At 34.1% G+C, this 13,049-nt stretch overlaps 1 protein-coding gene and 1 pseudogene across 1 annotated transcript; both read left to right on the forward strand.

Moving 5' to 3' along the window:
• The first annotated feature begins 1,615 nt into the window (after window positions 1–1,615).
• Window positions 1,616–2,269, forward strand: LOC117931375 (stress-induced protein KIN2-like). The gene is made up of 3 exons (XM_034852349.1): window positions 1,616–1,709; window positions 1,804–1,872; window positions 1,987–2,269. Exons 1-3 carry the CDS (start codon window positions 1,656–1,658, stop codon window positions 2,059–2,061), a joined length of 198 nt encoding a protein of 65 aa, XP_034708240.1. The 5' UTR covers window positions 1,616–1,655; the 3' UTR covers window positions 2,062–2,269.
• A 1,781-nt stretch (window positions 2,270–4,050) lies between these two features.
• Window positions 4,051–9,891, forward strand: LOC117929841 (annotated as a pseudogene).
• Window positions 9,892–13,049: the final 3,158 nt, after the last annotated feature.

The following is a 13,049-nucleotide window of genomic DNA, read 5'->3' on the forward strand; positions in this document are numbered from 1 at the left end:
GATTTTCTTATATTTAGTTTCACCATAAAAATACAAAAGAAAATCAAATATAATTACAATCGGTTAGAAATTTATATATATATTTAAATTATTTAATCTTTATATAAATGAGGAAAAATAAGTAAATTAAGTTTGAAATAGCATATAAAAATAATTTATTAATTTTAAATCTATTTTTAATTTTTCTTTACTTTTTTTTTACTTTTCCTCTCTATTTTATTCCCCTCATATTTTTCAAGAACCAAATAGAACGTTTAGTTTCTAGAAAATACTAAGGAAAGAAAAAAAAAATATTATATAAGAAAAATGATTTTCTTATATTTGATTATCTTATGAAAAAAAAAAAATAATAAATATAATTAAAATTAATTAAAAATTTATATATTTTAAAATTATTTAATTTTTATATTAATGAATTAAAATAAATTAAATAAGTTTGAAATTACATATAAAAATAATTTATTGAATTTAAATATATTTTTTATTTACTTTTTACTTTTTCTTTACTTCTATTTTCTTTTTAATTTTCTTCCATTTATATTTGTCCTCAAATTATTCGAATCAAACATAGCCTAAAAAGAAAAAAATAAAAAAAATAATTCTTCATCATCCTCCACACCCAATTTTATCCTCATCATGACACCACCCCAAGCTGGCCCAAGACCATAAAATTTGATTAAAAATGAGAAGTTGAGATTTACAAGTTTTGTCGTATCTGCAAATCCAAGACACCACAAGTGGTTTGGTAAAATATTGGGAATTCCCATTCATGTTTCCAATGGTAGCCAAGTCTAAGTTGCTATGCGTGGTATGAGTATGACTCCAACCCCATCGACTGAGTGGGCACGTTTTCCTTCTCTTTTCGCGTATGGAATTTTAGAATCGCATCATTTGGTCCACACCAACTTGGTCACTTGCCCAATCACAAGTTGGAAAGGGATTCCAAGCATAACTCAAGAAAGTTAGGTTATGTTTGGTTCTGAAAACATAAAGGAAAGAAAAAAAAAATGAGAAGGAATTATTTTCTCATATTTGATTGTTCTATAAAATATTTCAAAGAAAATTAAATATAATTAAAATTAGTTAGAAACTTATACATTTTAAAATTATTTAATCTTCATATTAATGAGTTAAAATAAATAAAATGAGTTTGAAATAGCAAATAAAATTAATTTATCATTTTTAACTCTATTTTTCATTTTTCATTTTTTTTACTTTTCTTCTCCATTTTCTTTCTTTTGCATTTTCCTTCAAATTTTTCGAGAACCCAAACATAGCCTTAAAAGTTACACCATTAGTTTTGCACTTTTTATTTTTGATTTTATGAAGCCTTTACGTTATTGATCAAATTTTTTCTTTCTATTTTCTTTCCTTTTTGGGAACCGAAAATAGCGTTAATCACACTGAAGAAACTGTCAAAACCTTGATAAATGAACTCCTAAGTCCTAACCAACTTTGAATGGAATGGTGAATCTCATCCAGATATCTCCTGTTCAAACGCCCAAAAAAAAGGGCATGAGGGCGCCCGTGAAACTGCTACACTTGTCAGGGAGATGGACTGGTTTGAAAAACTATAAATCCCCAGAGTAAGGAGAAGGTAGTCATCATCAAAGTTGAGAGATATCAAGTGTGTTCCCAAGTAACTAACCAGAGAAATGGACAGTTCCAAGACGAGCTACAAAGCTGGGGAGGCCAAGGGCGAAGTCCAGGTGCGCTTCGCCTTAATTAGCTTTTCTGACTTCTGAGACTCTCCATTCTGCAAGTTCTTGAGAATGGTGATGTGTACTGTTGTGTTTGTTTCAGGCCAAGACTGAGAAGATGATGGACAAGGCCGGCGATGCTTGCAAATCTGCCAAGGAGTCATGCCAAGATGTACCCCAAATTAACCTGAAAACCTATGAAAAAATGCTTCTGTTCAAAATCCACTAGAAGTTGGGTTTTTTTTTTTTCAACTTTATGAATGAATTGAATGATATATATGTGCAGGCTGGTCAGCAAATGAAGGCTAAGGCAGAAGGGGCTGTTGAAGCTGCCAAGGATGCAACTGGAATGAACAAGTGAAGCTGATACTTCTCTCAACCTCCATGCCTCCATTTCTTTCTTTTGCTGTTATCCTTCTTTTTCTTCCTGGGCACACTAGTGATCTGTGTGTTCTTTGAGCAAGGTTTTTGGTCTGTTTTCTGAACAAAGATGAGAGCTCTCTGACTCTCTCATGGAGGTCTCAGCTCAATTAATTCATTAATTTCTTATTAGTTATCTTCTGCCTCTACTCTTTGTGTTGCATTGTGACAATCCAAGTCCAAATTTATGATAAAGACAATGTTTTCATATATACACCAAGAAGAGAGGCCAAGACTCAACCTTATCAATCAACAAAACAAAAGGGAATAAATATGTGAAAGCAGGCAGTATATAACACAAAACATTTGAGAAAATTGAGATGAGATGTAATAAAAAAAATAATAATAATAAATAAATATATATATATATATATATATATATATATATATATATATATATATATATATATATATATATATATATATATAAGTTCTTTTTTGGCTAAATTAAAAATTACACTTATGATATTTTATTAAATAAAAAAATTATTTTATAAAATCAAAATGTTAAATCATAACTTTCTCTTTGTTTTAAAATTATTCTTTTTTGAGGAAGTTTAAGGGTTTTTAAGAATAGATTTTTATTCTTCAAATAAAAAAAAAACATGTTTAATAATAGAAAATTGTTTTATGTTTTTTGTTTTAAAAAATAGAGAACATAATATTTTTAGATACATTTTTTAATTATTTATTTTATTTTTATTTATTTTATAATGACTGTTTTAAGAAATAATTTTATAAACATGTAGAATTGTTAAAAATAAAATATTAGATATAAAAATTATTTTTAAAAATATTTTAGGTTTTTAATCAAACTTTTGTTTTACAAAAATAAAAGTTTCATAATTGTTTTCAAAAACTATTACCAAACATGTCCTAAATTTTATTTTTATTTTAATTGTTAACTCTTTTCTTCATCTTAAAATTATTTTTTGAGGGTTTAATTTAATCTAATTTTTTATTTGTAACTCTTCAATTCATCTTATTTATTTTGACTGGTATCTTTTACATCAACATTAATTTTTTTTTAATGGGTGTTAATTTTTATTTTTTATTTGATTTTTGGATAATAAATTTTAATACTTTTGCATAAAGATTATTTTTTATGACTAAAAATTACATCTATGACCTTTATATTAAATAATAAGATATACTTTTTACTAATATATTTTATCGAAATTTGCTTCCAACATTTCTTGATATTTTCATAAATTCCAATCACCCATATTTTCATAATATCTTATACCTTAATCATTATATGTAAAGTTATTCATTTTAATTGATAATATCAAATGCCATGTCATCTTGCCACATAGACCACCCATGATTCAACGTATGCACCCATGTCTGTCATCCATTTACATCAGATCACCAATTCTTTTACATAAAGAAAATATTTTTATCTACATAAAATACATAAACGTCACGTCGTATATGTTTTATTGTTTTGTACTTAATTTATATATCATTATTTTATATATTGATTTAATTATTTTATACTTCTATCCATTTATTTGTATTTGATTTCATTTATTTAACGAGGCAAATTTTAAAAATATTTGATTGAAAAGATGAAATGATTTCAAATTTGTAAATTCAATTTTTTTAATATTTAAACTTAGAAAGTAAATTATCTAAAAATTACGGGATTATTTCATTATTTTTATTCAAATAACCCTAAATTTTACCATATACTTTACTTTCAATGATTGAAATTACAAATTTGATAAGCAACAAATTAATATCCTAGAATTTTCCTTAATAAGTAGCTTTAAATTTTCTTATTATTGATAGTGAATACATTTGGTTTGGACCCTAATTTACGAGAAATAGAAATGTTATTTTGGCCGGGCCGGATTTTGGGCCTTAGGCAACCTCTCGGCCCATTCAGGGAACCTCCGTCTGCTTTTTGCGTTTCCCCATGGTTGAATTGCAGAGAATCCAGATGGTGATGGTGATTAGTGATTACCGATGAATGTGTTTTTTACTACATTACGAAATTGAGACCAAATGAAACCCTGGAGAAGTCTTGCAAAACCCTACCTCTTCTTCACCTTTTTCACAGTCTGAATGCACTAAAAATCACAGCTGATGCATCTTACAGGTAACATTCATGCTTCTCAGAATCAATCATTTTACATTTCCAATTTTACCGATTCTTGGTTCATTGTCTGTAAACCCTAAACCCCTTTTTTATTTTTGTTTTTTATTTGGAAATTATTTTGATTTGCGTTTCCATTACTGATATGTTCTCTTAAGCATCTAAAATAATTTCCAATTCCCAAACTGACAGATCGAATTTCTTGACTCGGAATGGAAATTTATCAGGAAACTTCCTAATTTATGTATCACTTTTGCCAATACGATATTCTCAAAATTTCTAATCATTTTGTCCAAATTTTTAGTTAAATTAATGAAAATATTAATATGAAAGATTTTTACAATTTTAACCTGCAATTCCTTTCTCATTTATCTGGATTTTCCACCTGAGTTGGCCCGAATTTGTTTACTAGTTGTGATCAAAGAGATGCTTCCAATGTCTAGATAGTTTAGTGTACGAGGATTCGGTCATTGTGACATTTTTTTTCTTCTTTTTTCAGATTGCAGGAGTAGGATGGGCTGGTCTTGCAATATTAGATTGAGGTTGGTTACTTGTTATTGTAAAAGAGTAGGGGCAGCTACAGATAGCATGTAGAAGCATGGATAGTGCAATCAAGCCTAAGACAAGAGTGGCATTTGTGCTGATTGATGGGGTAGGAGATGTGTCTTTGCCAAGGTTGGGAGACTCTTCTGGAAGCAGCCAAAATACCAAATTTAGATGCCATTGCATCTGCCGGAATTTATGGTCTCATGGATCCTGTTGAAGTAGGCTTGGGTTGTGGAAGTGACACTGCACACCTTTCTTTATTGGGTTATGACCCAAGAATATATTACCGGGGTGAGGTGCATTTGAGTCCATGGGTGCTGGATTTGCAATGTCAACTGGTGATATTGCATTCAAGGTGGATATTTATTCTTGTTTTTTTTTTTTTCTCCTTTTTCATGCTCATATTTAGAAGGCTTTATAATTTCTTTTTTAACCAAGTATACATTAGGTAGAATATGGCATCCAAGTATCAGAAAATGTGGTGTATGGTAAAGAATTTTCAGTATTGTGACCTTCTATCCCACTTCTATTATTTTCATGTCTATTTTATGTAGAAAAATAGAATTCAAGAAATTCTGATTGGTCTTCTGATTAAATGGATGGTTTGGACTCATGAATGTGGACATCTAATCTTGAGTTAATACAAAAATGAGTGCTAATGATCTTTTGAGTCTGGAAGATCCTGATATATGTTTGTAAAAACACTCTTTAACTTGTTTACTAAAGTAAAATTTACCCTTAAGGATCAACAAGCTTTGATACTGAATCACTAATGCCTCACAAGATCAATGAAATAGAAACCAGAATCCTTGTGTAGTGAAGGTTTTAAACCAAGTATTAAGTGTGGGAGATTTGCAATTGCCTCCAACATTTACAATCCCAACCTGAGTCAAGACTTATCTATGGGCTCAACTGTGTTCCCCATCTATTAGTTATAGCTGAAATCCTATTCATTACACTAAAAATGATTCTTTAAGAGAAAATTTTGAAATGCATTCTGTGCCAACTGGATATTGAATAAATTTGAGCTTCTTATGGAATTTAGCTTTCCTATCATGAAAAGTCACAGTGGTCATAAGAGTTAACTGGTTATAGATTGGCTATGGGACCTTGACATGACAATGCCTTTATGATGAATTCTCAATGGAATATATATCACCAACCCTAACCTATCTGAGTTTTCTAAGTGAGGCATGCTACCAAGAAACTCACATTAAAGGTGCTCCAAGTTTTCCAAGGAAGGCATGCCACCAAGAAAGTCACATTAAAGATGCTCCTGAACTCTTCATCTTCTTCTTCTTATATTTATTTTTATTTTCATCAATAAGACAACGTGCTCAGATTCTTTTGAGAATTTGAAGCACAAAATACTGATTTTTAACTCAATTCTCCTCTGGTTCATCTGGAGCAGGTTGATATCTTTTCAAAATGCCTCCAATAGTAGGAGGGCATAATCTGCTTAAGAGTTTATACATTTTTATCAAGATTCGATCTTTGAATTATTCATACTGTCTTTTGCCTTACTAGGGAGGCACACCAAAGGATTTATCATTCTACTTCTGCTTCTATATTATTTTTTTGATTGGTTTCTATAGAACAACCCAGTGTTTACATGTGTTTTTTTCTGCATGAATGTTACATAGATTTGTGCATATTTGTTGCTGACAAGGCAGATCGTTCACTTAGCATGCTGCTGCTATCTCTTCTTTTCTGCTGGTGCGGTAAAAGAACTTAACTAGAATTTATTTGTTTCAGTAGGCTATATATTATGCATGAGATGGTGTTCACCTATAAAGTATGAAATCATAACTAATTGATTTCACATTCTCTGATTAGCTGGACCTCTGGTCCCCCACAAGATTCTACCATATTGGCACAAGATAGGTACAGTTGTGATGTTCCAAGAAAATTGAATTGCTCCATACTAGACTTAGCATTTGAAGGCACAAATCCTCCACCAAGTATGGGCATTCTGAAGAAAATGGCTTCCACTGAAAATAACAACCAACATCCCAAATTAAGATGTAGGATCACTATTAGGATTTCATGAATGACAATTTTTATTTTCATTTCTCTTGAAGAATTCCACTTCCTGTTATGCTCCAATTTTGATGATGAGTTTGTTAATACATTCATACATACCTGAACACATACATAACATATTTATATCCAACATACAGAAGCACACATATGCATGTGTGTGCACAAGTGCACAGTTGCGTGTATTGCAGTCTTCTATTTCTTGCGCAGTTGCTATTGCCCTGTTATTATGAATTTTTCTTTCTTTTATTTTTATTTTTTTGAAGAAAAAGACTGTTCTAAAGTTCTTTGTCATTTTTAGTTATTCCATCTTATGACCACCCCTCTGCCTTCTTTTATCTACAGTCGAACTTTGCAACCTTAGATGAGAAGACCGGAATAGTCACCAGTAGAAGGGTTGACAGGCATTTTGAAGAAGAAGGGTCCACCCTCTGTGCTGCACTGGACAGAATGAAGCTGCCATCTTTCCTCAATACGAAGTCAGAGTCAGGTGCAGATTTTCTGTTACATGCAGTTCTATTGTTTGATTGAACATCCTCAGAACTGTAAAAATTTTATGAGAACTTTGTGTCACATAAAAGGTTCTAGAGAACTTAAAATTCCTGTCACTTTTTTGAGCAAGTCTTTATGAATGAGCAAGTCTATCAAGAAAAAGATTAAGTTTGGTTGGCCTAGCTTCCTCTACATTGTTTGCTTTTAAGAGTGCATCCTGTGTCCAAGTTTCTATAGAGTCGCATATGTCAAGTAAAATTAGATGGGTTTTTAGGCTGAACTTAAAGCCTATTAATTTAGAGATAATATAGGTGGCATTTAAAACAAAATCATGTTCTACACAGGTATGCAACAGAGCATTGATGTGGAGTGGTTGTGAAAGGACCAAATTTATGTGGAAATATATCAGGAACAGACCCATTAAAGGATAACCGTTTGCTTTTGCAAGCTACAGCTCTAGATGATACTTATGAAGCAAAGCACACAGCTGCAGTTTTTAATGAATTGTCCAAAGGAGATATCATGAATTCTTGTTTCTCACCCTTTGATTGCAAAACGGGCAGCAGAAGGAAAGAACATTGCCAATGTTGTCCTTTTATGGGGTTGTGGTATCCGCGTTGAGGTCTGTTGTCTCAATCCTTAAATGATGTCTCATTGTTCTTTTTCCAAATGTTGTATCACTCAGGCCAATCAAGCTGCGAGCATTTTAACCAATTGGCATGCACTTTTCTCAGCTACCATTAGATAGCAGTACTACTTATGTGTCTACTGTTGGGCTTTTTATCTTTAGATTTACAAATATATGCTTTGAAATTTAGAAGAGAGGGTAAAAATTTCTCACAGAAGCATTTTAACCTAGAAGTAGCACCTGGTAACATTCTGGATAGCTTTCGGTACACTTTTAAAATTGGACGAGGGTGAATTCTCAGAACTTTCTGGACATAAAGGATCAATTTTCCAGTAAAGATTGGACTCTCTGTACTGTCTAAATCTTTCAACTTCCTCACATCCTCCCTTTTTGGTGATATTCTGTGTAAATAATTATATTTCATGTGAGATATAACAAGAAAGCAAGGTTACAGTAGGCATGAGATGTCCTCAACTGACAATGATAAGCTTGAAATTTGCAAAGAAGTGTTTATCTTGCGGGTGAAAACTGCATCGAATATGTTCTATTAAGCATATTCTTTTTTTTTTTTAATTTTATTTTTTAGTATAAAGCTAGTTGAATCTTGCAGTGCATTTTTGGTTTATTTATTTTTTGGAACATATTTTTTGCAGGTTCCTCCATTTGAAAAGACACATGGATTATGGCCATGCATGGTAGCTCCCACTAAAATTATAGCTGGCCTGGGCTTATACTTAGTATTGATATCCTAGAAGCTCCTGGAGCAACTGGAGACTATTGAACACTTCTGACTTCTAAAGCAACTGCCATAGCTAAAGCACTATCAGCTCCTTTGCAGTCTTGCCCTAGTGTATTTGTACCAGGGGAGGATGAGCACAAACCGGCCGAACAGATGGCTATGATTTTGGGTTTCTCCACATTAAGGTGTGAACTCCTGAGTTTCAGATCTTTTTGTTTTTTCTCTTGCCTGACTTGTTTTTCGTTTAACAAAATTTCCTCCCATCAACATTGTCCAGCCTGAGAAATGACCAACTTGGGTATGAGCCGCAGATCAAACTTTGTGCACTGAAGCACCGAGAAACAGGACTTGTGGCAAATTTAACAATGAATGAACCAACTCAAAAACCTATTACAAGATTCAAAACTATGATCAATGATCCTGAACCAATTTAGGAAAATTTTCACAATCTAAAGAGAAGATGGTAAAATTGAAGGTCTATGATCGTGGGTTGCTTGAATATTTTACCTGGTTTCCCAGCCTGTCATGTGTTCAATAGAAAAGATATCTATGGGGGCTGACAGTCAAATTCATGATCTTCCGTATCTGTAAGATAATAGATTCACGTTTTTTCTTTGATGTTAACGTGACATTCTTCTTGATTGTTGTTATCAAAGGCTATTGATGATTGCAGGCCATGACAAGGCAAGAATTTTCAAAGTCAAAGCAATGGAAGCTGTAGACACAGCTATAGGACAGCTGTCCCATTTGCAATGTGTCGGTTGAAAAACTTTGTTGGTGCCATGGGTGGAGAAGCCGTCATCATGAAAACTTCACTTGAACCATTCCCTCTTCCAACCATCAAGGGGGGTGAAGATCAAACAGAAGATTTGGAAATGATGGAAGAAAAGTAAACATGCTTTCAGTGGTGACTCGGTTTCAGGATTCGGTGAGGTTGCGGCTGCGAGAGGGTGTCTTGGGCGTTTCTCAGGAAGCGAGATGATAGGAATTGTTCAGACATACCTTAAGCTGAAAGCATGAGCTTCTGAGTAGGGGCATTAGTTAAAGGTTTGAAGCTCACCAACTGCAGATGGGAATCGGGCTTTTTGCAGGGTAGTGAAAAATTTTAAAATATCTTTGAAAAAAAAAAGTTGGTCTATCAAGAATAATTTTAAAATTATAGCAATTTAATATAGAAAGTGAACTCTTTTTAAAAGAGGAGTTGAGATAAAAGAAAATAAAAAATAAATAAAACAAGTACCCAAAATTTTCATATCTTAGTATTTAAATTTTAAATAATTATTTTTTAATTATAATTTTCTTTAAAAAAAAATCCAATGGGAATAAGTGACTTTCTTTTGTCCTATTTTTAATTGTTTTTAGTGTTTGGGAAAATAACTTAATAACTTAATTTAGATTATTAAATAAATTATATATGTTTGGTAAAATAATTTAATATTATAACTTTAAGTAATAAGTAAAATAATTAGTTTATTCTTAAACTCACATCCTTATTGTGGACCCTCACCCGATCCATTGGACCGACGCGACTCGCTTTTAAAAGAAAAGAAGGAATGAAAAAGTTGAGTTTTCCAGTTTTGAAAAACCCGCCCCCTGGTGAGGAACGGTGTTGTATGGAGTCGCCACTTACTTTTTATTTTTATTTTTAAAATGGGGAAAATTAAGTAAGAACAAAAACCCCTAATGACCCTAGTACGGAAAAAGCGATCTGCGAAAACTAGATTCTGGGCCCGGGGATCAGGTTACCCATTGGGAAGGTACCTCATGCGAGGTAGCACCCCTCTAGGCTCGGAACTCGGTCTCTACTAATGAATTGGGTATGTGGGAGCATATGGGTCAAAGATGAAACCCTAGGCTAAATAGATATCATAAATCACACAATCCTAATTGCTATTTGACATGCATATAAATTCAACCAACCAAAACAATGGGTGCGTACCTGTGGTCCCTAGCCATGCGTTGCATAAAAGGTCAACCAAACACAGATAAACATGTAACAAACATTCAGGATTAAGCACCATGCATGCATATGATTCAACAATCAAAACCAACGATGCATACCTGTGGTCCCTAGCCATGTGCTACAGCAGAGGGTGAGTCAGTCACGCAAAATGTATTCAGAATCAAACATCAAATTTTGTGCCAAAAAGGAAGAAAACTGGTTGAAATCAGGTAATGGACTCCCCAAATGTCATACAAATCAAACTAGACTTACCTAGACCACACCGCCCATAACCTCAAAATGGGCCCACACTAATTGAAATCAAACACTGACTTAAACCTTCAAGATGGCTCACAAGTGCCCCATAGCAAATGGGTTTGAGCCCCAATGGATACGGGCTTGAAAAAATCCAAAATTGAGGGCTGCCCAAAGTCCTCTTGCAGAATAGGTTGAACCAGTTCTCAACTGGTACAACCTGTTAAGAAAAAGTTCCCAAATTTTTTAGAAGACTCCTAAATAAATAAGGAATCAAACAAAAGAAACGGTTCTCAATTCCGAGCCCAGATGAGTGAGAATAAAAAAAAACAAGGTCAGGTGTTTCTCGTAACTGACAGAATCAACCAACTATGGTGCTGAACCGATTGAACCGGTTTCCAACTAGTTCATCCGATTGATAAAAAATCCCAAATTTGGTTAGAAAGTTCCTAAATGAATAAGGAATCAAACAGAAGAAACGGTTCTCAATTCCGAGCCCAGATGAGTGAGAACCAAACAAAGCAAGGTCAGGTGTTCCTCGTGACTGACAGAGTCAGCCAACTATGGTGCTGAACCGGTTGAACCGGTTTCCAACTGGTCCATCCGGTTGATAAAAAATCCCAAATTTGGTCAGAAAGTTCCTAAATAAATAAGGAATCAAACAAAAGAAACGGTTCTCAATTTCGAGCCCGGATGAGTGAAAACCAAATAAAGTAAGGTCAGGTGTTCCTCGTGACTAACAGAATCAACCAACTATGGTACTGAACCGGTTGAACCGGTTTCCAACTGGTCCATCCGGTTGATAAAAAATCCCAAATTTGGTCAGAAAGTTCCTAAATGAATAAGGAATCAAACAGAAGAAACGGTTCTCAATTCCGAGCCCGGATGAGTGAGAACCAAACAAAGCAAGGTCAGGTATTCCTCATGACTGACAGAATCAACCAACCATGGTGCAAAATTGAAAACGATGAATGAATTAAACTTGAGCCTAAACGTGATTCTAACACATCAGGAAAACAATCATCCTCAATTGTAATCCTCAACCATTCATAACCAATCAACAACAAACATGTGTAGCCTTTATTATCCACACCCAAACAATACAATCTTCACATCAAAGGAAATAAAAGAGGATGAGAAAGAAGAAAAAGCATACGAAGACGATGAAGATGACCTGTAGGTAAAAAAAAGTTCAGCATACTTACCTCAGAATCTCCGCCAAATATGATCCATGTACGCTGATGATGACTTCCAGAAGCCGAGATGCTGTAGCTTTCCTCCACACTCTCAACTCAGAAGATGCTCCTCACCCTCTGTTTTTCTCACCAACAAAATATCCCCTCTCTTCAAAATGCCAAAAGGTCATTTGCTCTCCTATCCTCTCACCTTTTATACTCATACCCCTCTCAGCATTTGAGCATCCTGGGTCCTTCCCCTTCAGCACCGAAATCCCCTCCATCAGCATGGGAACCACACCCCCCATTATTTCTCTTGCACTTACGAGGCCAACTCACTCCCTTTAGTTTTCAGCTTGCTTCACCACCAAGAATCCATATGAATTCGTGGTGGGCTGCAAGGAACCCAAACCAAGGCCCAAAATGGGCCCACAACATTGCCCAAAACCGATCTGGAGCTTATGGGCCTGATCCATGTAGGATTTGGGTCCCAAAATTACCAAAATCAGTGTTTTACACCAACTGACTCGATGAACCGGCTGAACCGGGTGTCAACCGGTTGAACCGGTTGCAAAAAATCTTGAAAATTTTATAGAATGTTCCTGGAAGAGTGAGGAATCCATGAAAAAAAGCGGTACGCAATTCCGAGTTCGGAAAAGGGAGATATGATCAAAATAATTACCAAAAATCAGTGTTCTACACCAGCTGACTCGGTGAACCGGATGCCAACCGGTCGAACCGGTTGTAAAAAATCTTGAAAATTTGATAGAATGTTTCTGGAAGAGTAAGGAATCCATGAAAAAAGGCGGTACGTAATTCCGAGTTCGGATGAGGGAGCTATGATCGAAACAAGCCCGAGTACTCCGAACCTCAACATGCCCCTATAAACTCCAACTAAGCTAAAACATCGGGATGACCCCACTTCCTTCCTATAGGGTGATGTGAACGACTAGGAAAATGGCCACGATGACCCTCCAAAATGAACCACATACGCACCACAATGGACCACAG

This window comes from Vitis riparia, chromosome 14, assembly GCF_004353265.1.
Source record: "Vitis riparia cultivar Riparia Gloire de Montpellier isolate 1030 chromosome 14, EGFV_Vit.rip_1.0, whole genome shotgun sequence".
NCBI lineage: Eukaryota > Viridiplantae > Streptophyta > Magnoliopsida > Vitales > Vitaceae > Vitis > Vitis riparia.

Excerpts from the sequence above, each read along its gene's own strand:
- LOC117931375 (XM_034852349.1), top strand. The coding sequence starts at position 1,656 with ATGGACAGTTCCAAGACGAGCTACAAAGCTGGGGAGGCCAAGGGCGAA. Across the intron at positions 1,710-1,803 it reads AGGCCAAGGGCGAAGTCCAG|GCCAAGACTGAGAAGATGAT; the intron begins GTGCGCTTCGCC and ends TGTTTGTTTCAG. Across the intron at positions 1,873-1,986 it reads CCAAGGAGTCATGCCAAGAT|GCTGGTCAGCAAATGAAGGC; the intron begins GTACCCCAAATT and ends ATATATGTGCAG.